Genomic DNA, 26,238 nt, shown 5'->3' with positions numbered 1-26,238 from the left:
TTCCAAGCTCCGCACCGCGAGGGCAGGAAAATTGTACAGTAACAGCCATTAGCATCTCATTAATGGACCAGACTCAGTAGTCTCTGGCTTCACACGATGCATCGCCTCTGCCAGGTGGAAATGACGACAGCAAGGTTCACTTGAGGTATTTTAAAATGGGGACTGGGCACTGTGGCTGCCGAGGGAATGACAGGAGATAAGAAAAGTTTCCAAATGCTCAATGGTGGGCTGCCAGTTGTGCCGCTGGCTGGAGGACGTCTGCCAGGGCCAGGGGGAGTAGCTGGGGGACAACCAGGAGATAAGCCATGGGCCCAGGATGTCCCCCCTGAACTGGGGTGGCTAGGCACGGACCACCATTGCCGCAGCCTGCAAGGCAGCCATCTGGCAGCGCACTCGGCTGACGCCCAGAGTGACTTTGGGCTGTGTGAATTCTCCCCTCCGCCAACCCCAGGAACCCGCAGATGCCAACCGCCCGATCAATATGGGTGTGTGGCCCAGCGCAGCTAGTGGGCACCAGGTGTTGACACCCCTAGGTGCACCCATCCATAGCACTGCTTCACTGCAGGCAATGCAGGAGGGGTTGGGGGGGGGGGGGGCTGCCGAGCACTCCCCAAACAGCGGTCGCAGGAATCTTGGCCCGTGCCATGCTCCCCGGCACACTGCCCCCACAGGTTGGGTGCCCCACCAGTGGCACTACCAGCCAGTCCGCTCCGCAGGAACACTGGCCGGCACCAGGTTCAGCCTGTCCCTGCTCCCATCCACCGTATCCTGGACAGGTGGGCAGAACCCTTGCGTCGCACAGAGGATCTGCGGCACACTACAGCTATGGTCCCAACAGATGCCCAACCCCACCGCCCAGCCCTCTCCGCGGTCCCTTCCCGCATGTATGCCACCACGTATGGTGCTGGCCGATGGCACACGGTGTCCCCCACAACCAGGTGGCATCCTGCTGGCAGGGTACCAGCGGAGCCAGGGCACGGTGCAGAGGGAAGAGTGTCGGGGGAAAAGGTGGGGCCAAGATCAAGATGGGGGGAAAGGGGACATGCGACGGCAGGGGCCTCAGTGTAGAACCTTGTACCTGTGTGGGCATGTGAGTATTCACCATGCCAACATGTCTGTTGTTTACCCCTTGCAGAAAATGGATTTTGGTGTACAGCCGGGTGTGGTTGGCATTTGCCTTGCCGTCGCAGCCCTGGTGGATGCACTGAGGTTGCATGGGCAGGAGCTGCTTGGAGAGGACCCTGCAGAACAGGACCTGGTTCAGATGAGCAAGGGCTCGCTGGTGATGATGGAGAATGGCCATCCAATAGGCTGAGGAGGAGGTGGGAAGGAGACACCGCATCAGGCCTTACGTATACCGGCAGCGTCTGACGTACAAGGACCTGCCGGACCGGGCATGCCTCCGCCGACTGTAGAGACATCCGTACTGGATCATGGTGCATCTGGAACCGCAGGGGTATGGGGGAGGACACCCGCTCCCTGTGGCCATAAAGGTGGCTTCTTGCGCTGAACTTTTATTCCATGAAGTCCTTCCAGGCGCTGAGTGGAGACCCGTCTGGGATCTCCCAAACTTCAGTGCATAAATGAATCGGAGCCGTAGCAGAGGCCCTGTATGCCCGGTCGGCACAGTGTATCAGCTTCAATGTGGTCCCTCTAACTCTCTCTCTTTGTCTGTCTCTTCATCCCTCCCACTCGGTCTCTCTCCTAATCCCTCTCACTCTCTGTGTCTGTCACCAAATCTCTCTCATTATCTGTCTCTCTCTCACCACGGATCTCCTAATCCTTCTCACCACGTGTCTTTCTCCTAATTTGGGGCAGCACGGTAGCACAAGTGGATAGCACTGTGGCTTCACAGCGCCAGGGTCCCAGGTTCGATTCCCGGCTTGGGTCACTGTCTGTGCGGAGTCTGCACGTCCTCCCCGTGTCTGCGTGGGTTTCCTCCGGGTGCTCCGGTTTCCTCCCACAGTCCAAAGACGTGCAGGTTAGGTAGATTGGCAATGCTAAATTGCCCTTAGTGACCAAAAAGGTTAGGAGGGGTTGTTGGGTTACGGGGATAGGGTGGAAGTGAGGGCTTAAGTGGGTCGGTGCAGACTCGATGGGCCGAATGGCCTCCTTCTGCACTGTATGTTCTATGTTAATCCCCCTCACTCTCTGCCTCTCTGTCTCATAATCCCCCTCCCTCACTCTGTCTCCGACGCCTAATCCCTCACTCTGTGACTGTCTCCTGATCTCTCTCTCTGCCTCTCTGTCTCTAATTCCTCTCACTCTCAGTCTGCCTGTCTCCGAAATTGCTCTCACTATCTGTCTCTCTGTGTGCCTGTCTGCTAATCTGTCTCACTCTTTGTCTGTCTCCTCATCCCTCTCATTCTCCTGACTCCTAATCCTTTCTCACTCTGTATCTGCGAATCCCTCTGTCTGTCTCTCTCTATCCGACTCCTAAACCCTTGTTTTCTGTCTGTTAATCTCTCACTCTGTGTCACTCTCTGACTGTCTGCTAATCCCTCTCACTCTTTTTCTCTCTCTGTGTCTGTCTCCTAAACCCTCTCATTTTGTCTCGCTGTCTGTGTCTTTCCTAATCCCTCACTCTGCCTGACTCCAAATCCCTCATTATCTGTCTCTGACTCCAAATCCGTGTCTGTCTGCCTCCCAATCCCTGTGTTTGTCTCTCTGTGTGCATGTCTCATAAACTCTCTCACTTTCTGTCTGTGTCTCCTAATCCCTCTTTCTGTCTGTCTTCTGCCTCATCCCTCTCATTATCTGTCTCTCTGTGTCTACCTCCTTATCCCTCTCTCTGTCCTAATCCCTCTCTCTGTGTCTGTCTCATAACCCCCTCCCTCACTCTGTGTCTCTCATAATCCCTCCCACTCTGTTTTCTAATCCCTCTCACTTTCTGCCTGTTTTCTAATCCTTTTACTTCCACTTTCTCTCTCCCCCTGTCTGACTGCTAATCCCTTTCACTCTCTGTCTGCAACATTACTCTGTGTCTGTCTCTCTCCCTGTATCTGTCTGCTAATCTGTCTCACTCTCCGTCTCTCAGTGCCTGTCTCCTCACTCCCTATCTCACTCTATCTCTGTGAATCTCACCCCCCAATCTGTTTGGGAAACTACTGCGCATGCTCTGTGGGAGAAATTTAGTGCGCATGTGTGTTTTGTGCCGGAAGTAGTTGGCGTTGCACCGGAAAGGCAGGTAGGGGGAGGTTTGTGAACTTGGTAAAATTCTGGGTTTGTATTTATTAGAAGTTGATTCTGGGCCTGCGCCCTGATGTGATGCAGGCGGCGGGGTTTGCTGTGAAGCTGCAGCTTGTCCTAGCGTGTGGTGTTGCCCTGCCCAGACTGTGATAATGAACATTGTGCAGCCTGATTGCTGGAGAGGTCCCGGCCACACCAGACTATCAACCTCTGTTTGTTCTAGCCTCAGGGCAATTCAGCTCCACAATGCAATTCATTCCACTCCCTCAGTCACACATTGGTTTGTGTGATCCGCCGGTGTTGGACAGTACAATCTCCGGCACCCGGGATAGCAACAGAGCAACAACAACCGGCCATTCAGCCCTTCCAGGCTGCTCCAGCATTCAATGCGATCATGGCTAATCATTCACTTAAATGCCGTCTCCCCATACAGTCACCGTAATCCCTTTATGCCGTTGGTGTTTAGAAATCTATCAATCTCTGCTTTAACCATATTCCATGATGTAGTTTCCATAGCCCCCTGGGGTCAAGAATTCCAAAGATTCACAGCCCTCTAATTAAAGAAATTTCTCCTTATCTCGGTCCTCCGTAACTCCCCCCCCCCCCCCCCCCCGCCCCAATCAAATTTTGAAATTCTGTCCCCTGGGTTGCGACTTCCCAACCACTGTAAACACACTACCTGGATCTATCCTATCGTGTTTTGGAGGTGGTGTGGTGTGGGCTTAATATGTTAATATCACCCCCGGGAAATGCTTTTAGACATATGCAGGTGAGGGCTTTTGTGAGGCAACAGGTGAGGGAATTCCCGTTGCACAAGAAGTTCAAGATAGGGTGATCTCGGGTGTATGGGTCAGGGAGGGCAAGGTGTCGGAAATACACCAGGAGTTGAAAGAAGAGGGGGAAGCGCTGGTAGAAGAGTTGAAGGGTAAATGGGAGGAGGAGCTGAGGGAGGAGATCGAGGAAGGTCTGTGGGCTGATGCCCTAGGTAGGGTTAATTCCTCCTCCTCATGTGCCAGGCTCAGCCTGATACAATTTAAGGTGGTCCACAGAGCGCACTTGACGGGGGTGAGGTTGAGTAGGTTCTTTGGGGTAGAGGACAGATGTGGAAGGTGCTCAGGGAGCCCGGTGAACCATGTCCATATGTTTTGGTCATGCCCGGCACTGGAGGGGTTCTGGAGAGGAGTGGCGGGAGCAATAGCCCAGGTGGTGAAAGTCCGGGTCAAGCCAAGCTGGGGGCTCGCAATATTTGGAGTAGTGGACGAATCGGGAGTGCAGGAGGCGAAAGAGGCCGGCATTCTGGCCTTTGCGTCCCTAGTAGCCCGGCGAAGGATCTTGCGAATGTGGAAGGAGGCGAAGCCCCCCAGCCTGGAGGCCTGGATAAATGATATGGCTGGGTTCATAAAGTTGGAGAGGATTAAGTTCGCCTTGAGAGGGTCTGCGCAGGGGTTCTACAGGCGGTGGCAACTGTTCCTAGACTATCTCGCGGAGCGTTAGAGGAAGGTCAGTCAGCAGCAGCAACCTTGGGGGGGGGGGGTTGGGGTGGAGAGGACGTCCTGGGAGGGGGGGGCGGGGGGAAAGGGGGACTGCCTGGGAGGATGGATAAGCAAGAGATAACATGATGGGTTGGGGAAACTGCCACGTACGGGTTAGGGCCAGTGTACAAAGCTGTGTAAATATATCATTTTGCCATGTATATATCTTGCTCTGCGTGATTTCTCGTTTTTTTTTGTTACGGGGGGGGGTTATTGTTTGTAAGGGAGAAAAATTATGTTAAAAAACTTTAATAAATATATATATATTTTTTAAAATATGTTAATATCAATCTCTCGTAAGAAACTTTCAAATTCTTGAGACAAATTGAGGTCCATTGTCGTGTACCAGTTGTTCAGGGAAACAAAAGCAATTAAACACTTCTGCTAGCATTTCAATAGTGTTTTCCGAGTCTAGATTTCATCACAGCGACCTCTGACCACTTGGTGTGAGCACTAACCGTTACCAAGAACATATATCCTTCAAACGGTCCTGCAAAATACACATGCACACATTGCCAAGCCTCTTCATGTCATTCCCATGCATGCAACAGTGCTAAGGGTCTCAGGCTACTTACCTTTGCACGGGAAATACATGTTCTCAGTTTCTCTTCAATTTCCCTGTCCAGTCCAGGCCAGCAGGACTAACATCTCACTATTTCTTTCTTGCGTACGATTCCACACTGGCCCTTGTGGCTTTTCTAACACCTGTTTCCTGAATGGTGACAGAGTATCACTTCTGAGCCCCCATAGAAGACACACCCTGACTGTGCTGACAGCTCCAATCTCCTGGAGTCTCAGATTAGGTGCTAGTTCTGAAGTCTTCCCTCGTAATATCATATCCATCACCTCTGAAAGTATTGGATCGTTCCAAGTATGGTTCTTCACTTGTTTAGAAGTGACTGATATCTTATCTACTTATTCAAAGTCGAAGATATTCCCATTTGAGCAGTCTGACGAACTACCTGGCAGTGGTAATCTTGAAAGCCCATCCACATGACCATATAGACTTGACTGTCGGTGCCTAATATTACAAGTATGTGCAGACAAAAGCAATGCCCATCTTTGCATTTTACTTGCGCAAAGTGATGGAATTCTCATGTGTGGTCCAAAAATGGTAGTTAATGGACGATGGTCCATCAACAATGCAAACTTTCTCCTTTAAAGGAATTGAAGGGATTTCTTTACTCCAAAAATGATTCCTAGGGCGGGATTGTTCAGCCGTTCCCACCCGACGACCGGAAATTCCTTCCCGAGGTCAATGGACCTTTACATGGTCTGCGTCACGCCTGTGGTGATCATGCGGCGGGCGGAAGAATCCGGCCCCTAATGTTTCCCTTTCAATCTGGGAGGGGATGTCAGTGTTACCATAAATCCAGTGTTATGTGCTCCAGCTTTGCTCAAGAAGCAAAAGCAATGGGTCTTTCTTCCTCAATAGCATGATGTGAGAGACTACCACTTTTGTACACCATAAGGAGATGCATCGCAGGCTAACTGTAAGGGTAACAGGATCAAAGTGTGTGAGAACTTCAGAATTAAGTAACGCTTGGCTTGCACAAAAGCGTTATTGCATTGATCTGACCATTTCCACTTTAGAGTGGCCAATCAACCGACCCTGCACATCATAAAATTCTAGAATTTATAGTGCAGATGAAGGCCACATGGCCCATCGACTCCACACCGCCCCCTGGAAAGAGCACCCCACCCAAACCCACACCGCCACCCAATCTCCGTAACCCAGTAACCCCACCTAACCTTTTGGGACACTAAGGGCAAATTAGCATGGCCATTCCACCTAATCTGCACATCTTTGGACTGTGGGAGGCAACTGAGCACCCGGAGGAAACTCACGCAGACGTGAGGAGAACGTGCAGACTCCGCACAGACAGTGACCCAAACCAGGAATCGCACCTGGGACCCTGGAGCTGTGAAGCAACAATGCTAACCACAGTGCGACCGTGCCTCCCATCTTTGGGTTGTGGGGGTGAGACCTATGCAGACATAATAATAATTTTTATTATTGTCACAAGTAGGCTTACATTAACACTGCAATGAAGTTACCTTGAAAATCCCCTAGCCGTCACACTCCGGCACCTGTTCAGGCACACTGAAGGAGAATACAGAATGTCCAATACAGCACGTCTCTCGGGACTTGTGGGTGGAAACCGGAGTGTACGGAGGAAACCCACAAAGACACGTGGAGAACATGCAGACTCCGCACGGATAATGACCCAAGCCGGGAATCGAACCTGGGACCTGGCGCTGTGAAGCAACAGTGCTAACCACTGCACCACCGTTCTGCCCCATTCCTCCTTTTATTTTGTTTAAATGCTGCCTTGGTTTGTTCTTGCTTCTTATTTTTACTTGGAGCTTGCTTTTTCTTCCTGCAGGCACGCTCTGTGTCCTTTTTTTCCACAGCTCCGACATACCATGTCTTCACACCAACATTTAGCAGCAGAATGCCCTAGCTTTGCACATCAGTACATGTACAAATCTAAAGATTCTTGGGTGTTGATTCAGCTGCCATTTTGCGCATTTGAGTACAAACTCAACTGCTGAGCTTCTTTTTAGCCATCTCCACAGAAAGTGGTTTCCATAGCCTTCTGCAGAGTAAGATTACTCTCAATTATCAAACTTTTCTGTATTGCTTTGCTGCGCAGACCACAAACAAATCTGTCCCGAGTAGTGTCATTCAGCACATCTCCGAACTCTCAATATTCTGCTAGTTTTTTAAGCACAGCCACGAATTACACGATTGGCTTCCCCTCTTGGTTTCTTTTTAATGGAATATAAAGCGCTCTGCAATCACCAAGGGCTTTGGGGAAAATGTACTTGCAAAATATCTATAATCTGCTTGTATGTTTTAATACTTGGCTTATCAGATTTCATTCAACTATGGAGATTAACCAGAGATTCCCCCATCATGCTGAGGAAAGTGGGCACCATAATATCTTCAGCTATTTTGTTTGCCTGTGAAAAATAGTCAACGCTCAGTATAGGAGTTCCACCGCTTCACATTTTCATCAAAAACAGAGCTTCACTAGAGCTAATAAGAATTAATGCAATATCCCTTTAAGTATTTTGTAGATCACCTCTCATTCTTCGAAACTCTAGAGAAAACAGGACAAGTTTCTCCAATATCACTTCGCAAGACAGTCCCACCATCCTGGGAACAGGCCTGGTGAACCTCTCCTCTGTGGCAATAATATCCTTTCCTGAGGTAAGGGGACCAAAACTGCACACAGTCTAACCAGGGTTTGTATGCATTTGGAGCAAGACTTTGCTACTCCTGTAATCCAATCCTCTTGCAGTAAAGGCTAACCCTCCATTAGCCTTTCTTTTTTTTTAAATTTAGAGTACCCAATTCATTTTTTCAAATTAAGGGGCAATTTAGTGTGGCAAATCCACCTACCCTGCACATCTTTTGGGTTGTGGGGGCGAAACCCACACAAACACGGGGAAAATGTGCAAACTCCACACGGACAGTGACCCAGAGCTGGGATCGAACCTGGGACCTCGGTGCCATGAGACAGCAGTGCTAACCACTGTGCCACCCTGCTCCCCCTCCATTAGCCTTCTTAATAGCTTGCTGCACCTGCATGTTAACCTTTGGTGACTTATTGACAACGACCCCCAGGTCCCTTTGTACATCTACACTTTCTAATTTCTCACCATTTAGGAAATACTCTGCACATCTATTCCTTCTACCAAAGTGGATTATCTCCCAATTTTCCACATTATATTCCATCTTGCCCACTCACAAATCCCCATGAAGCCTCCTTGCATCTTCCTCATAACACACAGTCCCACCTAGATTTATATCATCCGCGAACTTGTAAATATTACATCCAGATCATTCATGTATATTGTGAACAGCATTTTCTCAAGTACTGATCCTTGCAGTAACCCCACTAGCCTCAGCCTGCCACTGCAAGAATAACCCATTTATTCCTATTCTCTGTTTTCTGCCTGTTAACCAAACCTTGATCTATGCCAGGACAGGTACACAAATCAGTAAAAATAGCAACACATTATTATGGCTATAAAAGTGCAAAGCACAGGTTCATTTCCAGAGGAATAGAATTGAAACAAAACAAGGAAATTCTGTTAACCTTGGTTTGAGCACTGTTAGAGCAATAGTCTGAATTTTGGCCTTCAAATTGCAAAAAGGATTCAGAGGGGTTGGGGAAGGCACAAACAAATCACGAGGCAGGTACCAGATGTTGCAAAAAAAAAAGTTGTGCATTTGAAGCTTTTCATCTTGCACTTATCAGGACAGCTACTCAAGATAAACCAGCAGTAAAGGGAACAATGATTTATATTGCGGGGGAAGAAAGTGCTGTTTGGGAAGTATGCACTGATCGATAGAGACATTGAATTATAGAATTTACAGTTCAGAAGGAGGCCATTCGGTCCATCAGGTCTGCACCAGCCCTTGGAAAGAGCACCCTACCTATCCCCACACTCCACCCTACTCACACACCTCCATCCTATCCCCGTAACTCCCATCGAACCTTTTTTTTTGGACACTTTTTTTTGGAGTGTGGGAGGAAAACGGAGCAACCAGAGGAAACCCACACAGACACGGGGAGAATGTACAGACTCCGCACAGACAGTGACCCAAGCTGGGAATTGAACCTGGGACCAGGGAGCTGTGAAGCAACTGTGCTAACCACTGTGCTATCGTGTTGCGATGGAGAATGCAGCAAAGAACTGTTAATTGCCAAGGTTTCGTTTCACTTTCCAACCAGGCAGGTCAAGGCATTGTCATGGGGAATGTACCAGGAAATGGTGGTCCAGGGGAGTAAGATAACGAAGGGTAGGAGGAGTATGATGTGGAGCACAAACAGCATGAACCAGTTGGGCTGAATGGCTTGTTTGTCTGCAGTAAATTCAATGTAATTATAATGTCCAAGGTAGTATGTGTTTTACTTTGTTCACTGTACTCGCTTCATGTTCATCATTGCAGGTGATCAAGGGAATTCATGCGATGGCCACAATTTCTGCATTTCAAAGTGCTTGCTCATGGAACAGAAAGTGTCTTCTGTCTTCACTGTGGTGTTCAGCCAAGTTACTGCCAAAGCCCAGAGTTTTATTGTCGGCCTTTATTCCCTTCTCTGAGCAAGCGAGCGACCATCATCGTGCCTTCACACCATGCGCGGAGATCCACACGTCTGCAGTTAATTACGCAGGGCACAACAAGTGGTCAAAAGTCAAACATATCAAAGGGCCAAAGGATGCAGCCAGGAGTCGGATGTTTGCCAAGCTGTCGATAATGCTTCGCCTTGCAGTGAGAGGTAACATGGACATGCTGCGTGCAGCTCCGGTTATATCCCAATTGAATTTGGTCTTCAGTTTTATCTGTGGCTGAAGCACATTTGATCCTGTGGCTCATTGGCCCTCGTAAACTGAATGACAACACTGGAAACTTTCTCACTATGGTGATCTAGTGCTTTGTAAAGATCTGGATCATCCCCCTGCTTCTGAATGTGATGATTGGTCACTGGCATCTCTGCTGTTGCAAATGTTAAACTTTTTGCAGTTCAGTTTGAAAATGTTGCATTTAGTGGTGCTGTTAACCAGGTGCAGTTATACAACATCGTTCATATAATCAAACGATTGAGAGGAGGCAGGTACGAGGAAAGCAGATTCTGTGCCAGAAAGGGAGAGGTGTAGGTGGCGTGATTGGAAACTCAATCAAAGAGGTAGTTCTGAAAGAGAGAGAGAGCTGGAGGAGTTTCGGAAGGGGATTGCAGGGACTTAGCTGACAATATAGTGGGATGTAGAAAGTGATGCACGAAGGGTTGGGGTTAGAGAGGCAGGGAAATGATGCTGGGGGAAATGAATCATCGAATTTACAGTGCAGAAGAAGGCCATTCCTCCTGAGGTTGTTTGGGGATAATGTTTGATACAAATTAAAAGGTATGCTGGAAACCATTTGCTTCTAAGAAATGTGTTTCTAATATGCAGTATTAACTGTAGTTAATAAGACAGTATCAGTCTACTGTCTCTGGATTCAGGCCCTGGAAACTGATCTGCTTTGCTCTGATTTTCTTTGCAGAAGGAGGCTCAAACCCTGAGTTTAACACACAGTTGGCAAATATCATTGAGCAGTGCCGAGCCAAGAACATGCCCAAAGTTTCTATTGAAGCAGCTATAAAAGGGGCAGTAAGTATGAGAAAATCATCTTATTACCGACTCCATTTACAATGTAAGGATTCTTCACTAAACCTTGTCAGTTTTCTGCTCCTTCCGTCTTTAGAAAACTTGCAAACTGCGGTTACAATCCATTCCCGTCATTCGCAACCTCCTCTATTGTTTAACCACGCAAATCTTTTTCTATATCAGTTGCGGTTCATATGAACATACAAATTAGGAGCAGGAGTAGGCCACTTGGCCCCTTAAACCTGCTCCACTGTTCAATCATGGCTGACCTGAATGTAACTTCAACCCCACATTCCTGTCTACCCCCAATAACCTTTCATCTTGTTCGTTCTTAAAAATATTCAAAGGCTCTGCTTCCACTGCCTTCTGAAGAAGTGAGCTCACGCCCCCGAAAATGCACTCCTCCGGATTTAGCATAAGACCATAAGACATAGGGGCGGATTCGACCCATCAAGTCCACTCCACCATTCAATCATGGCTGATTTCAACTCCATTTACCCGCTCTCTCTCCATAGCCCTTAATTCCTCGAGAAATCAAGAATTTATCAACTTCTGTCTTAAAGACACTCAACGTCCCGGCCTCCACCCTCTGTGGCAATGAATTCCACAGACCCACCACTCTCTGGCTGAAGAAATTTCTCCTCATCTCTGTTCTAAAGTGACTCCCTTTTATTCTAAGGCTGTGCCCCCGGGTTCTAGTCTCCCCTGCTAATGGAAACAACTTCCCTACGTCCACCCTATCTAAGCCATTCATTATCTTGTAAGTTTCTATTAGATCTCCCCTCAACCTCCTAAACTCCAATGAATATAATCCCAGGATCCTCAGACGTTCATCGTATGCTAGGCCTACCATTCCTGGGATCATCCGTGTGAATCTCCGCTGGACCCGCTCCAGTGCCAGTATGTCCTTCCTGAGGTGTGGGGCCCAAAATTGCTCACAGTATTCTAAATGGGACCTAACTTAATGCCTTATAAAGCTTCAGAAGTACATCCCTGCTTTTATATTCCAAGCCTCTTGAGATAAATGACAACATTGCATTTGCTTTCTTAATCACGGACTCAACCTGCAAGTTTACTTTTAGAGAATCCTGGACTAGGACTCCCAAGTCCCTTTGCACTTCAGCATTATGAATTTTGTCACCGTTTAGAAAATAGTCCATGCATTTATTCTTTTTTCCAAAGTGCAAGACCTCGCACTTGCCCACGTTGAATTTCATCAACCATTTCTTGGACCACTCTCCTAAACTGTCTAAATCTTTCTGCAGCCTCCCCACCTCCTCCATACTACCTGCCCCTCCACCTATCTTTGTATCATCGGCAAACTTAGCCAGAATGCCCCCAGTCCCGTCATCTAGATCGTTAATATATAAAGAGAACAGCTGTGGCCCCAACACTGAACCCTGCGGGACACCACTCGTCACCGGTTGCCATTCCGAAAAATAACCTTTTATCCCAACTCTCTGCCTTCTGCCTGACAGCCAATCGTCAATCCATGTTAGTACCTTGCGTTGAATACCATGGGCCCTTATTTTACTCAGCAGTCTCCCGTGAGGCACCTTATCAAAGGCCTTTTGGAAGTCAAGATAGATAACATCCATTGGCTCTCCTTGGTCTAACCTATTTGTTATCTCTTCAAAGAACTCTAACAGGTTTGTCAGGCACGACCTCCCCTTACTAAATCCATGCTGACTTGTCCTAATCCGACCCTGCACTTCCAAGAATTTAGAAATCTCATCCTTAACAATGGATTCTAGAATCTTGCCAACATCCGAGGTTAGGCTAATTGGCCTATAATTTTCCATCTTTTTCCTTGTTCCCTTCTTGAACAAGGGGGTTACAACAGCGATTTTCCAATCCTCTGGGACTTTCCCTGACTCCAGTGACTATTGAAAGATCATAACTAACGCCTCAACTATTTCTTCATCTATCTCCTTTAGAACTCTAGGATGTAGCCCATCTGGGCCCGGAGATTTATCAATTTTTAGACCTCTTAGTTTCTCTAGCACTTTCTCCTTTGTGATGGCTATCATATTCAACTCTGCCCCTGACTCTCCTGAATTGTTGGGATATTACTCATGTCTTTTACTGTGAAGACTGACGCAAAGTACTTATTTAGTTCCTCAACTATTTCCTTGTCTCCCATCACTAGATTACCAGCGTCATTTTGGAGTGGCCCAATGTCAACTTTTGCCTCCCGTTTGTTTTTAATGTATTTGAAGAAACTTTTACTATCATTCCTAATGTTACTGGCTAAACTACCTTCATAATTGATCCTCTCTTTCCTTATTTATCCTCTGTTTGTTTTTGTAGCCTTCCCAATCTTCTGACTTCCCACTACTCTTTGCCACATTATAGGCTTTCTCTTTTGCTTTGATGCATTCCCTAACTTCCTTTGTCAGCCATGGCTGCCTAATCCCCCCTCTGATAACATTTCTTTTCTTTGGGATGAACCTCTGTACTGTGTCCTCAATTACTCCCAGAAACTCCTGCCATTGCTGTTCTACTGTCTTTCCCACTAGGCTCTGCTCCCAGTCGATTTTCGTCAGTTCCTCCCTCATGCCCCTGTAGTTACCTTTATTTAACCGTAACACCTTTACATCTGATTCTACCTTCTTTCTTTCAAATTGGAGATTGAATTCTACCATATTATGATATAATAAGTGTTCATATAAGTGTTCCCTTACTTTAAGATCTTTAATCAAGTCTGGCTCATTACATAACACTAAGTCCAGAATGGCCTGTTCCCTCGTGGGCTCCATCACAAGCTGTTCCAAAAAGCCCTCCTGTAAACATTCAATGAATTCCCTTTCCTTGGGTCCACTGACAGCATTATTTACCCAGTTCACCTGCATATTGAAGTCCCCCATGATCACTGTGACCTTGCCTTTCTGACATGCACTTTCTATTTCGTGGTGCATTTTGTGCTCCTAGTCCTGACCACTGTTAGGAGGCCTGTACATAACTCCCATTATGGTTTTTTTTGCTTTTGTGGTTCCTCAACTCTACCCACACAGACTCCACATCATCTGACCCTATGTCGTTTAGTGCTATTGATTTAATTTCATTCCTAATTAACAAGGCAACCCCGCCCCCTCTGCCCACCTCTCTGTCTTTTCAATAGGTTGTGAATCCCTGGATGTTTAAATGCCAGTCCTGAACCCCCTGCAACCATGTCTCTGTAATACCTGCCAGTCACAATCTGGGCCACAAGCTCATCTACCTTGTTCCGTACACTGCCGCGCATTTAAATATAGCACCTTTAATTCTCTATTGACCGTCCCTTTTTGTTTTCTTAGTGTGGTGGACCTTGGTTTACTGAGCCTTTCCATACACTGTGTCATATTTTGTGGGATGGGGACTATCGTAACCTCTTCTGAGTTCTGTCTTTTCGTGCTTTTTTGTATTCCTAAGCAGCTACGCTCCCCACTGATTACTTCACCTCTTGGTTCCCTGACTTTCCCTTCCTACCCAATCTCTAGTTTAAAGTCCTATTGACCACCCTATTTACTCTTTTGAATGTACCATTCAATAAATTGCTTACTGAAGTTAAGTGCACTAACGACTCTCTATTAGACATTAGCCATATTAGAGAATTAGCTGAAGAAATGTTAAACTCTCACCGTTCCCATCTAGAAGGTGGGCATTGCGCATGCACTCTCTCTACACATGGACAAATTCACCATTCGCAATTTTACCCGCCGCATGGTTTCACGGGAATGGAACCCATGTGAATGACCGGAATTGATTGTATATCAAATTTCTGCTTAGGGCATCATGTGGTACTGAGTCACATGTACCAGAAGATGCCAGGGCCAATGAAGAGTTTTTGCTGAGTTAACTAGAGGACCAGAAATCAACCAGGATTCTAATTCCTCACAGCTATCCAATGATACCTGCTGAAAAGGTCTATGCTTGGATGACGCTCAAGATTGTCTTTAACTGTGATGGGCTCTCTGATGAAGTAGCACTTCAGGAGTCTTGGTCAGGCTCCACCTGATGTATGGTGTTCCATTCTGTGCACCTGCACATCAGGAAGGATATATTGGCCTTGGATGGGATCAATTCACCAGCATGATGCCAACGATAAAAGAGTTAAATTATGAAGACAAGTTGCAATAATTTGGCTTCTGCTCCGTTGGGTTCAGATGTTTGAGGATGATTAACCAAGTGATTCAGTTGGGTTGGCAGAGTGAGTGAAACTTTCCTCTGGTTAACTTGTTTGGGAATGATTTGCAAATCGTTCAAGCTTTTCTGCTGCAGGCTCTTGTTGTGAGAAAGAAAAGAAAGACTTGCATTCCTGTGATGCCTTTGACAAGCTCATGGTGACACAAAGAACTTTACAGCCAATGATGTACTTTATTGGATTGTTGTTACTGTTGTAATGTATGAAATGCAGCAGCCATTTGGCACACAGCAAGTTCTCACAATCAGTAATGTGACCAGATTTTAGTAATGTTACTTTAGAGCTAAATATCAGCCAGAACATCGCGGAGAATGCACTGCTCTTTTTCAGAATAGTGCCAAGGGATCATTAACGTCCACCTGAGGGCAAATGGGATCTCAGTTTAGCATCCCATCTGAAAGAAGGCACCTCTGGCAGTACAATTACTCCCTAATTGTACCCCGGTGCATCAAACTGGATTGTGTACTTAAATCTCTGGGGTGCTAGTTGAACACAGTCTTCAGAGAGTGCTAAGCAATGGAAACATGCCTGTTTCTCCTGAGGGTAAGAATAAATCACACTCTTTTCGCCTCATATTCTTTTGGTGTCTCTTTTTCCAGAGTTGAGAAGATGTATAAGGCATTGTGCAAACAAGTATGAAGGGGCACAAGGCTCCAATCTGATGATTTTCCCTTGTAATTTTTCTTCTGTTTATCTGCTTCCAACAGCTGCATGGCTGAGACTGAAATTGGGAATGTTTGTCTCTGCGGCAGGGATGGAGCCTGTGGAGTGGCATTCTGTGTCCTTACTGTGTGACACATGGTGCTCTGTATGCTACCCTTTGCTGTTAATATTTCAGGTGTGGCATTGTCTCTTAACCCCTCTTGTTGCCTGCTTATCCAGAAGTCCAAGACTTCAACCTATTCACTGTACGAAGGGAGAGGCCCCGGGGGATCATCGCTGCTGATTGAAGTTCTAACAGACAACAGCAGCCGGTCACATCAGGAATTAAAGAGCATCCTGAACAAAAATGGGTAAGGACGGCTAGCAGGAGGATCTTCACAGAATTGTTTCCCAAACCACAGACAGTGCATACTCCTGAGCTGCTCATTGCAAATTCTTACCGTATCATGTGGAGAAACAGTCTTTTCCTTTGTGGAGATGGAGAATCTAGAAGAATACCATCCTTTACCTCTGCACTCTGGGTTTGGAATATAAAATAAACAGGATGAGGGAGCTCAAGAACTGGTTTCAGTTGTCTTAACAGGGTTGGGTGGGAATTTTCCAGAGGTTTTACCTCTCATCGATCCTGTATTTTTGCCTCCCCAGAAGGTTACATGCTTGCTGCTGTACAGTGCAAACATGATGCTCTGACCAACGTGCCCCCCACCCTCCCGGTCCCACCTGGCACTGTGACCCTGCCTTGGTCCCACCTGGCACTGTGCCCCTGATCCTGATCATCCTATACAAGAAGGGCGCACCATCTGTTGGAGCTGAGGATGTTTCCCCTGGTGGGGGAATCAGGGACTAAGGACACGGTTTCAAAATAAAGGGCCTCCCATTTGAGGTGAGATCATAAAATCAGAGACATAGAATCCCTACAGTACAGAAAGAGGCCATCGAGGGCACTGACCCTCTGAAAGAGCACCCTACCTAGGCTCGCTCCCCTGCTGTATCCCCGTAACCCAATCTAACCTGCACATCTTTGGACTGTGGGAGGAAATCAGAGCACCTGGAGGAAACCCACACAGGCACTGGGAGAAAGTGCAAACTCCACACAGACAGTCCCCCGAGTCTGGAATCAAACCCAGTTTCCTGGTGTTGGGAGACAACAGTGCTAACCACTGAAATGAGGTGGAATTTTTTCCCTGAGGACTGGTAAACTCGTAACCTTTAGAATTCTCTTCCTCAGTAAGCTGTGGAGGTTGGGTCATTCAAGGCTGAGTTAGGCAGGGTTTTGACCAACAAAGGATTCAAAAGGGCGGCACGTAGCACTGAGGACCCAGGTTCGAATCCCGGCCCTGAGTCACTGTTCGTGTGCAGCTTGCACATTCTCCCCGTGTCTGCGTGGGTTTCACCCCCACAACCCAAAAATGTGTAAGTTAGGTGGCTTGGCCCATAATTGGAAAAAAGAAATTGGGTACTCTAAATCATTTTTTTTTTTTTTTAAAAACATGGGATTGAAGGCATTTGGAGGACAGCAGGAAATTGGAGTAAAGGGCGAATTCTGATCTGCCATGATCCTGTTGAATGGCGGAGCAGACTGAGGGGCCAAATGGCCTGGCCCTGCTCCTATTTCTAATGTTCTCACCCTGGACTCCTGATTCTGCTCAGATCTGACACCGTTTGTATCCAGTGCTTCCGCATACCTGATCACATTCGGGTGCTGAACTTCAAAGCAGTAACTTTGGCCTCGCGCCCTGCAGAAAAGATTACTGTTTGATGTGCGATCGGTAAGTAAGGAGAGAGCTTAAGAAGGTGCTGTATGCCTGGGGAAATTCAGGAATAGCAAGTAATGGGATATATTGGGTTAAAGCAGGAAAATGTGCAGCACTGAATTTTGATGTTCCAAATGCAGTCTTGGTAGAGTTAGAGACAGCTTTCATCTGTTGGTACTCAACCATCATGGTGTGTTATTATCGCCAGGGGAGCAATGGGTGAGGGTGCCCGCCACTGCTTTCAGAGGAAAGGTGTAGTCACAGTGATTGGCCAGGATAAAGACGGTCAGGAGATTCAGTTGGAGCAGGCTCTGGAACTGGCGATTGAAGCAGGCGCTGAGGATGTTAAACAGGCTGAGGATGAAGAAGAGAAGGTGATCCTGAAGGTGAGTGCAGGCTCTTGTAGGTTTTACTCATTTTGTAAAGGATGTTACTGTAATGTGGGTGCTGCGTGTCAGTCTTCTCATGTGCGGCTCTGTATAATTGACGACCGACTCGTGCCATCTAAATATCAGTCAGACAGCCATCAACACTCTCAGGGCAGGTACAGCACAGGGTTAGATACAGAGTAAAGCTCCCTCTACACTGTCCCCATCAAATACTCCCAGGACAGGTACAGCACAGGGTTAGATACAGAGTAAAGCTCCCTCTACACTGTCCCCATCAAACACTCCTCGAGCCAGTACAGCAGGAGGTTAGATATAGAGTAAAGCTCCCTCTACACTGTCTCCATTAAACGTTCCCTGGACAGGTACAGCACAGGGTTTTGCTTCTCTGTCACTGATGTGATGTTGTGGCTCAGCTGCAGTTAATGAAGAGGAAATACAACTTCAAAAAAGTGATTAGGTTTGCATTTCCAACAATAACTTCCTTTGCCCTCTTCGAGTGAAGTTTAAAATGTTCTATCATTGTTACTGAATTAATGGCTGTTTTATGTTTTCATGCCCCAAGTACTGGATGACATCTCGCTATATTAATTCCTTGTTTAAAAAAAAAAGCAAATCACTTTTTCCATCCTCAGGACATGCCAGCGAATAGCTTCTGCAGTGCAGTGACTATTGCTTTGTCAGAAAAACCCAGCAGTAACAGAACAAGGTCCCAAAAACAGCATGCGACAAATGGTCAGGTGATCCATTTTTAATGGTTGACGACTAAATCAGGACACCAGGAAAAGTTTCTTGTAGTACTTTTAGACTCACCTCCACAAATGTCAGGGCCTCGATTCATATCTCATCCAAAGGTCAGAGCCTCACGGTGGGCAGAGATGACCTTGATCACACTTATCTGGGCTGTCTTTGAACATAGGCTCAAGGATCCATGGCTGATGGTAGCCCACCTTCCAGACACTATGGCTGTGATCATGTCACTCAGCACTTAATGGAGTCTGACCCCGTCACCTGTCTGATCTAATACTGCACAATGAATTTACGCATATCACAGCATTCCTACATCAGGCAGGTGTGACATTTTGCCACCATGTCAGGGTATCTCTAACACCTTGTGTTTTGTTTTGTAACATTGTTTTCAAGTTTGTTTCTGATATGCCTTCACTGCGAGACGTACGAGAGAGGTTGAACACACTGGGATTACTGACCATTATGACTGGGCCTGAGTTCATTGCTACAACCACTGTCCAGCTAACCGACACAGATTTGGAGGCAGCGTTCTGCTTGATTCAACGGATCGATGAATATCGGGATGTTATTAAAGTCTATGATAATATCGAGTCACAAGGTTGACTGGCAGCAGGACAGAGCTTCTTGGACTGTTGCATGTCTGATGTGTCAGCTGGACACATGTTTGTATCGAGACTCAATGAGGACTAGTTTAAAGAGAATGCTGGTGCAGTCCCCACTCCATTACCAAAAACAATTGAAGCCCTCCAGTGAAAAGGATGTTGTTAACACAACAGTGCGGCTGAGGTGTGTTGCTGATGGCACTTTCTGTTCCTGCTCCGTTATTACACTCTCCTGAAGGTGCAGATGCTCACTAGAGTTCCAAAGGCTACATGCACCCTCTGTTATACTTCACAACTAACTATTCTTCACGCACATGTGTCAATGATTCATTGCACAGGGTCTCATAGCCCAGCACTTGCTTTTCAACAGGGGTCACTGGACAGTGATCAGGAGCAGGAACCCTGACTGATTTCTTCTTTTCTCTAAACTGGGGGACTGGATAACTATAGGAGTGTTGAGTTTGCATTTAGAAAATGCCTGAGAGCAAAAACACTTTATAGCCAGATTCATGTTTGGAAGTTTAACCTTTGGTGTAATGTGGACAAGTGTCAGTTTGTACACAGCAGTGAGAAAAATCACCAGATAATGTAATGGCGAGATGCTAATACAGAGATGTGTTTGGGCTATGACATCGGGAGAACTCCTTACATTTTGAATAGTGGTCTAAGACATTTAATATGCATTTGAACAGGTAAATTTGCTTTAATATTTCATGCAAAATAGTCCTGTCGTTCATCAGTATTGTATTCAAGGACAAGTCTAGATTAAGGGTTCAGGCCCTGAACTGGAGATTGACTGGAGATTGACATTCTGACTGGAGAATAGGATGAGAGTGTTGCCACCTAAGCACAGATTGACCATGTGTGCTAGTCAACTCCAGGCTAGGAAGGATGGAATGTTAACCAACCAAGTTCCTTAGAAAGATTTCCCTGCGTGTTTATCACCTTGGTTGTGATGCCGTTTATGAACGATTAGCTTGCCAGCCCTGACTGAATTAATATAAAGTGGCTCAACTTGGTTGGGATGCCAATGCAAGCTGAGCTTTCAGACAAGGTGGAGGAAATTAGCCATGACTTTAGCAAATTTTGAAATATTTTAATCAAGAAAATGCTTTGATAGTTTGTGTTTGTTTGTGCCTGAGGTTTGCACTGACTGTAATGTGTATGACAGTGCTGGGAATCCATCAGGCTGGATGAGGTATAAAGCTCTCTGGAAACATTCCCATTACATAGGCAGGACCATTCATTCACAGTAACTAAATAATGTCAAATTCATTTAATCGGTGAGGTATCAGTGGGTGACACTCTAACCTCAGAAGATCAAGGGTTCAACTCCCACTCCAGAGACTTGAGTGCATAATCTAGAGTGAGCGGGTGTACACTGTTAGAGGTGCTGTATTTCACATGAGATTGCATTTTGTTATTTTCCATGGTAGTCACGCATTCGTGATCTTGCCTTATGAATATGACGGGACTCCAAACATAGAATTCCTACAATGATTAAGGAGGCCATTTGACTCATCGAGTCTGCACTTACCTACTCCGCCCTATCTCCGTATCCTAACCTACACATCCCTGGACACTAAGGGGCAATTTATCATGGCCAATCCACCTAACCTGCACATCTTTGGACTAGGAGTGGAATCCAGAGTACCCAGAGGCGAACGTACAAACTCCACACACACAGTCACCCAAGGCTGGAATTCAATCCGGGTCCCTGGTGTTGTGAGGCAGCAATGCTAACCACTGTGCCGCCCCAATCTCTCTTTATCTCCCCCATTGTGTCTTTAAGTGACTTGACTTCTGCCTTATTTACAACATTTAATGTTAGCAGGTACCCACCATCACAACTGGATTAACCTGTCCTCACCCTAGTCACAGATGTACCATTTGGTGGTTCTTAATGCTAGTGGATGCATCTGATTTGCGTCAGTGCCCCTGGGTTAGAGAAGGGAACATTCAGTCAGAGATCCTGGTCCTAGAAGCTTCCAAAGCTACATGTGTGTGAACAAAGTTGAACTTGGTTCTGAGAGCCCTTTAACCCATTTGGTTGAGATCCCTGCCGACTCTCACTGCAAAGATCTTGTGTGGCTCCAGTAGGTGGCTGGTGTATATGAAACAGTTCACAGCTTCCATCAATGTCCGCGGGACTCTGGCGGTTGGTTGGAGAATTGAAAACAACATGGGACATTGCTGATTATTTGCCTTGATTCAAAATCCCTTCAGCTGTTTTAAGAAGCCTGATATGGTGAAGATTTAACTGACATTTCACTCTTGTCTCACAGTTGCTTCCTGTCAAATGGTAATAAGGATCCTTTGTATCAGAGCTGATGGAAATATTTTTTTTAAACCTACACATTGCATTGTGAAGATGAGTGAACTGTGATGTGCAATCTCCAAGTAAATCTGCCGTGTCTTACATTTAAACCTGTTCCTTCCCTCAATATAATTCCAGTCTCAAGTTGTCTGAGGATAGCGCCCCCCCCTCTCTCTCTAACGGGGACTAATGTAGTGGACAAAGCACTTACGCCCAGGTAAACCTCAGAAACAAGGACGCAAAAGCAATCAAACTTACCCAAAAGAATAAAAGACTTGTGACTTGAGGACACCTCAGAGGGCAGTGAGGCTATATGGGTAGAGATCAGGAATAAGAAGGGTGCAGTCACAATGTTGGGGTTTACTACAGGCCTCCCAACAGCCAGTGGGAGATAGAGGAGCAGATAGGTAGACCGATTTTGGAAAAGAGTAAAAAGAACAGGGTTGTGGTGATGGGAGACTTCAACTTCCCCAATATTGACTGGGACTCACTTAGTGCCAGGGGCTTAGACGGGGCAGAGTTTGTAAGGAGAATCCAGGAGGGCTTCTTAAAACAATATGTAGACAGTCCAACTAGGGAAGGGGGCGGTACTGGACCTGGTATTGGGGAATGAGCCCTGCCAGGTGGTACAAGTTTCAGTAGGGGAGCATTTCGGGAACAGTGACCACAATTCAGTAAGTTTTAAAGTGCTGGTGGACAAGGATAAGAGTGGTCCTAGGGTGAATGTGCGAAATTGGGGGAAGGCTAATTATAACAATATTAGGCGAGAACTGAAGAACCTAGATTGGGGGCGGATGTTTGAGGGCAAATCAACATCTGACATGTGGGAGGCTTTCAAATGTCAGTTGAAAGGAATTCAGGACCGGCATGTTCCTGTGAGGAAGAAGGATAAATACGGCAATTTTCGGGAACCTTGTATCACGAGAGATGTAGGCCTCGTCAAAAAGAAAAAGGAGGCATTTGTCAGGGCTAAAAGGCTGGGAACAGACGAAGCCTGTGTGGAATATAAGGAAAGTAGGAAGGATCTTAAGCAAGGAGTCAGGAGGGCTAGAAGGGGTCACGAAAAGTCATTGGCAAATAGGGTTAAGGAAAATCCCAAGGCTTTTTACACGTACATAAAAAGCAAGAGGGTAGCCAGGGAAAGGGTTGGCTCACTGAAGGATAGGCAAGGGAATCTATGTGTGGAGCCAGAGGTAATGAGCGAGGTACTAAATTAATACTTTGCATCAGTATTCACCAAAGAGAAGGAATTGGTGGATGTTGAGTCTGGAGAAGGGTGCATAGATAGCATGCGTCACATTGAGATCCAAAAAGACGAGGTGTTGGGCGTCTTGAAAAATATTACGGTAGATACGTCACCAGGGCCCAATGGGATCTACCCCAGAATACTGAAGGAGGCTAGAGAGGAAATTGCTGAGGCCTTGACAGAAATCTTTGGATCCTCACTGTCTTCAGGTGATGTCCCGGAGGACTGGAGAATAGCCAATGTTGTTCCTCTGTTTAAGAAGGGTAGCAAGGATAATCCAGAGAACTACAGGCCGGTGAGCCTTACTTCAGTGGTAGGGAAATTACTGGAGAGAATTCTTCGAGACAGGATCTACTCCCATTTGGAAACAAATGGACGTATTAGTGAGAGGCAGCATGGTTTTGTGAAGGGGAGGTCGTGTCTCACTAACTTGATAGAGTTTTTCGAGGAGGTCACAAAGATGATTCATGCAGGTAGGGCGGTGGGTGTTGTCTATATGGACTTCAGTAAGGCCTTTGACAAGGTCCCTCATGGTTGACTAGTACAAAATGTGAAGTCGCACAGGATCAGGGGTGAGCTGGCAAGGTGGATACAGAACTGGCTCGGTCATAGAAGGCAGCGAGTAGCAATGGAAGGATGCTTTTCTAATTGGAGGGCTGTGACCAGTGGTGTTCCGCAGGGATCAGTGCTGGGACCTTTGCTGTTTGTAGTATATATAAATGATTTGGAGGAAAATGTAACTGGTCTGATTAGTAAGTTTGCAGACGACACAAAGGTTCGTGGAATTGCGGGTAGCGATGAGGACTGTCAGAGGATACAGCAGGATTTAGATTGTTTGGAGACTTGGGCGGAGAGATGGCAGATGGAGTTTAATCCGGAGAAATGTGAGGTAATGCATTTCGGAAGGTCTAATGCAGGTAGGGAATATACAGTGAATGGTAGAACCCTCAAGAGTATTGAAAGTCAGAGAGATCTAGGTGTACACGTCCACAGGTCACTGAAAGGGGCAACACAGACGGAGAAGGTAGTCAAGAATGCATACGGCATGCTTGCCTTCATTGGCTGGGGCTTTGAGTATAAGAATTGGCAAGTCATGTTGCAGCTGTATAGAACTTTAGTTAGGCCACACTTGGAGTATAGTGTTCAATTCTGGTCGCCACACTACCAGAAGGATGTGGAGGCTTTAGAGAACGTGCAGAAGAGATTTACCAGAATGTTGCCTGGTATGGAGGGCATTAGCTATGAGGAGCGGTTGAATAAACTCGGTTTGTTTTCACTGGAACGATGGAGGTTGAGGGGCGACCTGATAGAGGTCTACAAAATTATGAGGGGCATAGACAGAGTGGATTCCCCAGGGGTAGAGGGTTCATTTACTAGGGGGCATAGGTTTAAGGTAGATGTTTAGAGTAGATGTACGAGGCAAGTTTTTTTACACAGATGGTAGTGGGTGCCTGGAACTCGCTACCGGAGGAGGTGGTGGAAGCAGGGACGATAGTGACATTTAAGGGGCATCTTGACAAATACATGAATAGGATGGGAATAGAGGGATACGGACCCAGGAAGTGTAGAAGATTGTAGTTTAGTCGGGCAGCATGGTCGCACGGGCTTGGAGGGCCGAAGGGCCAGTTTATGTGCTGTACATTTCTTTGTTCTTTGTTGACTTGTATATTATCTAGTCCCTTTTCCAAACTCTGGATTGAGCAGTCTGCTTTACAACCAGTGAAGTGTTTTTCAAAATGTCGTTACTGTTGTAGGAAACACAGCAGCCAATTTGCAGCAGAAAGGTGGATATGATGGTGCAATGGTAATGTCACTGGGCTAGTAATCCAGAGGCCTAGGTTAATGCTCTGGGGACACGGGTTCAAATCCGACCATAGCAGCTGGTAGAATTAAAATGTAATTAAAAAATTGGAATTTTAAAACAGAAGCTAGTTTCAGTAATAATGACCGTGAATTGATTGACCGTAAAAACCCAGCCGAAAACCTTTTTTGGGACTTCCGGTTGCGGCAATGCACTGCTAAGCCGCACGTTTTGGCAGCTCATGTTCTATCGGGCTTTTGGGCTCTTTTTGGGAGCCCCAACGGAACTTTTTTTGGACCAAACCCAGTGTGGGGTGACGAAGTAAGGAGTCCCCCCTAGTGTGTATGGAAAAGATCGGTGGTAGTGGCCAGATTGCGAAGGATCCTTTGCAGCAGCGGCAGAGAAGAGAAGGAAGAAGCAAGATGGCGACGGATGGAGCCCAGACGACATGGGGCCCGGATCAGCAGGAAATCCTTAGACGGTGTGTGGAGGAATTAAAGAAGGAGGTGCTGGCGCCGATATTGTTGGCAATCGAAGGGCTAAAAAAAACGCAAAAGGCCCAGGCGATAGAGCTCCGTGGGGTGAAGGCGAAGGCAGCTGAGAATGAGGATGAGATTCTGGGCCTAGCGGTAAAAATGGAGATGCACGAGGCGCTACACAAGAGGTGTATCGAAAGACTCGAAGTCCTGGAGAACAGCTCGAGGAGAAAGAACCTCCGGATTCTGGGTCTCCCCGAGGGAGTGGAGGGAGCTGACGTTGGGGCTTATGTGAACACGATGCTCCATTCGCTAATGGGAGCTGAGGCCCCCTCGGGCCCCCTGGAGGTGGAAGGGGTTCACAGGGTCCTTGCGAGGAGACCAAAGGCTGGAGAACCACCAAGGGCGATAGTGGTGAGATTTGACCGCTTCACCGACAGAGAGGCTGTTTTGAGCTGGGCCAAGAAGGTACGGAGTAGCAGGTGGGAGAATGCGGTGATACGAGTGTATCAGGACTGGAGCGCGGAGGTGGCGAGAAGGAGAGCGAGTTTTAATCGGGCCAAGGCGGCGCTTCACAAGAAGAAAGTAAAGTTTGGGATGCTGCAGCCGGCGCGATTGTGGGTCACGTACCAAGATAGACACTACTATTTTGAAACGTCGGAAGAGGCATGGACCTTCGTCCAAAAAGAGAAATTGGACCAGAACTGAGGGACTGATGCTGTGGAGGAGATGACGATGTTGATGTACAGAAATGTAAATTGGGGAATGGGAGGTTCACCGTATCGGGATGATAGATGGGTTTTTTCTCTCCTTGACGGGGGGATACTGAGAAATGTGGGCGCTGGTGGAAAAAGGGACAGATGTGAGGGATGGGGAATGGGAATGGGGCTGTAGGGGGAGCTGCGTTATAGGGGGCGGGGCTGATCTAGGAAAGCGCGGGTTTTTTCCCACGCTAGGGAGATTATGGCGGGAAGATAGGTGCAAGGAGGCTGAGAGTTCCACACACGGGGGGGGGTCAAGGAGAGAGCGGGGGAAGCCGGGGTCAGTTGGAGTCAGCTGACTTTCGGAAGCATTATGGGGGGAGTAACCATGCTAGATGGGGATCTAGCGGGGGGGAGGGGGGGACAACTGGGTTGCTGCTGCTGGGAGCGAGAGGGAGCTGGCAAGGGAAGAGGTG

The 26,238-nt window shown here is 47.0% G+C and overlaps 1 protein-coding gene across 2 annotated transcripts; it reads left to right on the top strand.

Moving 5' to 3' along the window:
* Window positions 1-3,164: 3,164 nt before the first annotated feature.
* LOC140398346 (translational activator of cytochrome c oxidase 1-like) lies at window positions 3,165-21,648 on the top strand. Of its 2 annotated transcripts, XM_072486932.1 has the most exons (7): window positions 3,175-3,187; window positions 7,833-7,938; window positions 9,688-10,015; window positions 10,780-10,886; window positions 15,949-16,079; window positions 17,692-17,869; window positions 19,013-21,648. In XM_072486932.1, the coding sequence occupies exons 3-7, from the start codon at window positions 9,709-9,711 to the stop codon at window positions 19,220-19,222; spliced, it is 933 nt and encodes a 310-aa protein (XP_072343033.1). In that variant the 5' UTR covers window positions 3,175-3,187; window positions 7,833-7,938; window positions 9,688-9,708; the 3' UTR covers window positions 19,223-21,648. The 2 variants fall into 2 exon arrangements, with proteins under 2 accessions (XP_072343034.1, XP_072343033.1); XM_072486933.1 differs by lacking the exon at window positions 7,833-7,938 and having other exon boundaries at window positions 3,165-3,187.
* The last annotated feature ends 4,590 nt before the right edge of the window (window positions 21,649-26,238 follow it).

Source organism: Scyliorhinus torazame, chromosome 21, assembly GCF_047496885.1.
Source record: "Scyliorhinus torazame isolate Kashiwa2021f chromosome 21, sScyTor2.1, whole genome shotgun sequence".
Lineage (NCBI taxonomy): Eukaryota > Metazoa > Chordata > Chondrichthyes > Carcharhiniformes > Scyliorhinidae > Scyliorhinus > Scyliorhinus torazame.
The sequence above is the reverse complement of the archived record's forward strand: the minus strand, read 5'-3'. Positions and strand labels throughout refer to the sequence as shown.

Excerpts from the sequence above, each read along its gene's own strand:
- LOC140398346 (XM_072486933.1), top strand. The coding sequence starts at position 9,709 with ATGGCCACAATTTCTGCATTTCAAAGTGCTTGCTCATGGAACAGAAAG. Across the intron at positions 10,887-15,948 it reads AAGCAGCTATAAAAGGGGCA|AAGTCCAAGACTTCAACCTA; the intron begins GTAAGTATGAGA and ends CTGCTTATCCAG. Across the intron at positions 16,080-17,691 it reads AGCATCCTGAACAAAAATGG|GGGAGCAATGGGTGAGGGTG; the intron begins GTAAGGACGGCT and ends TATTATCGCCAG.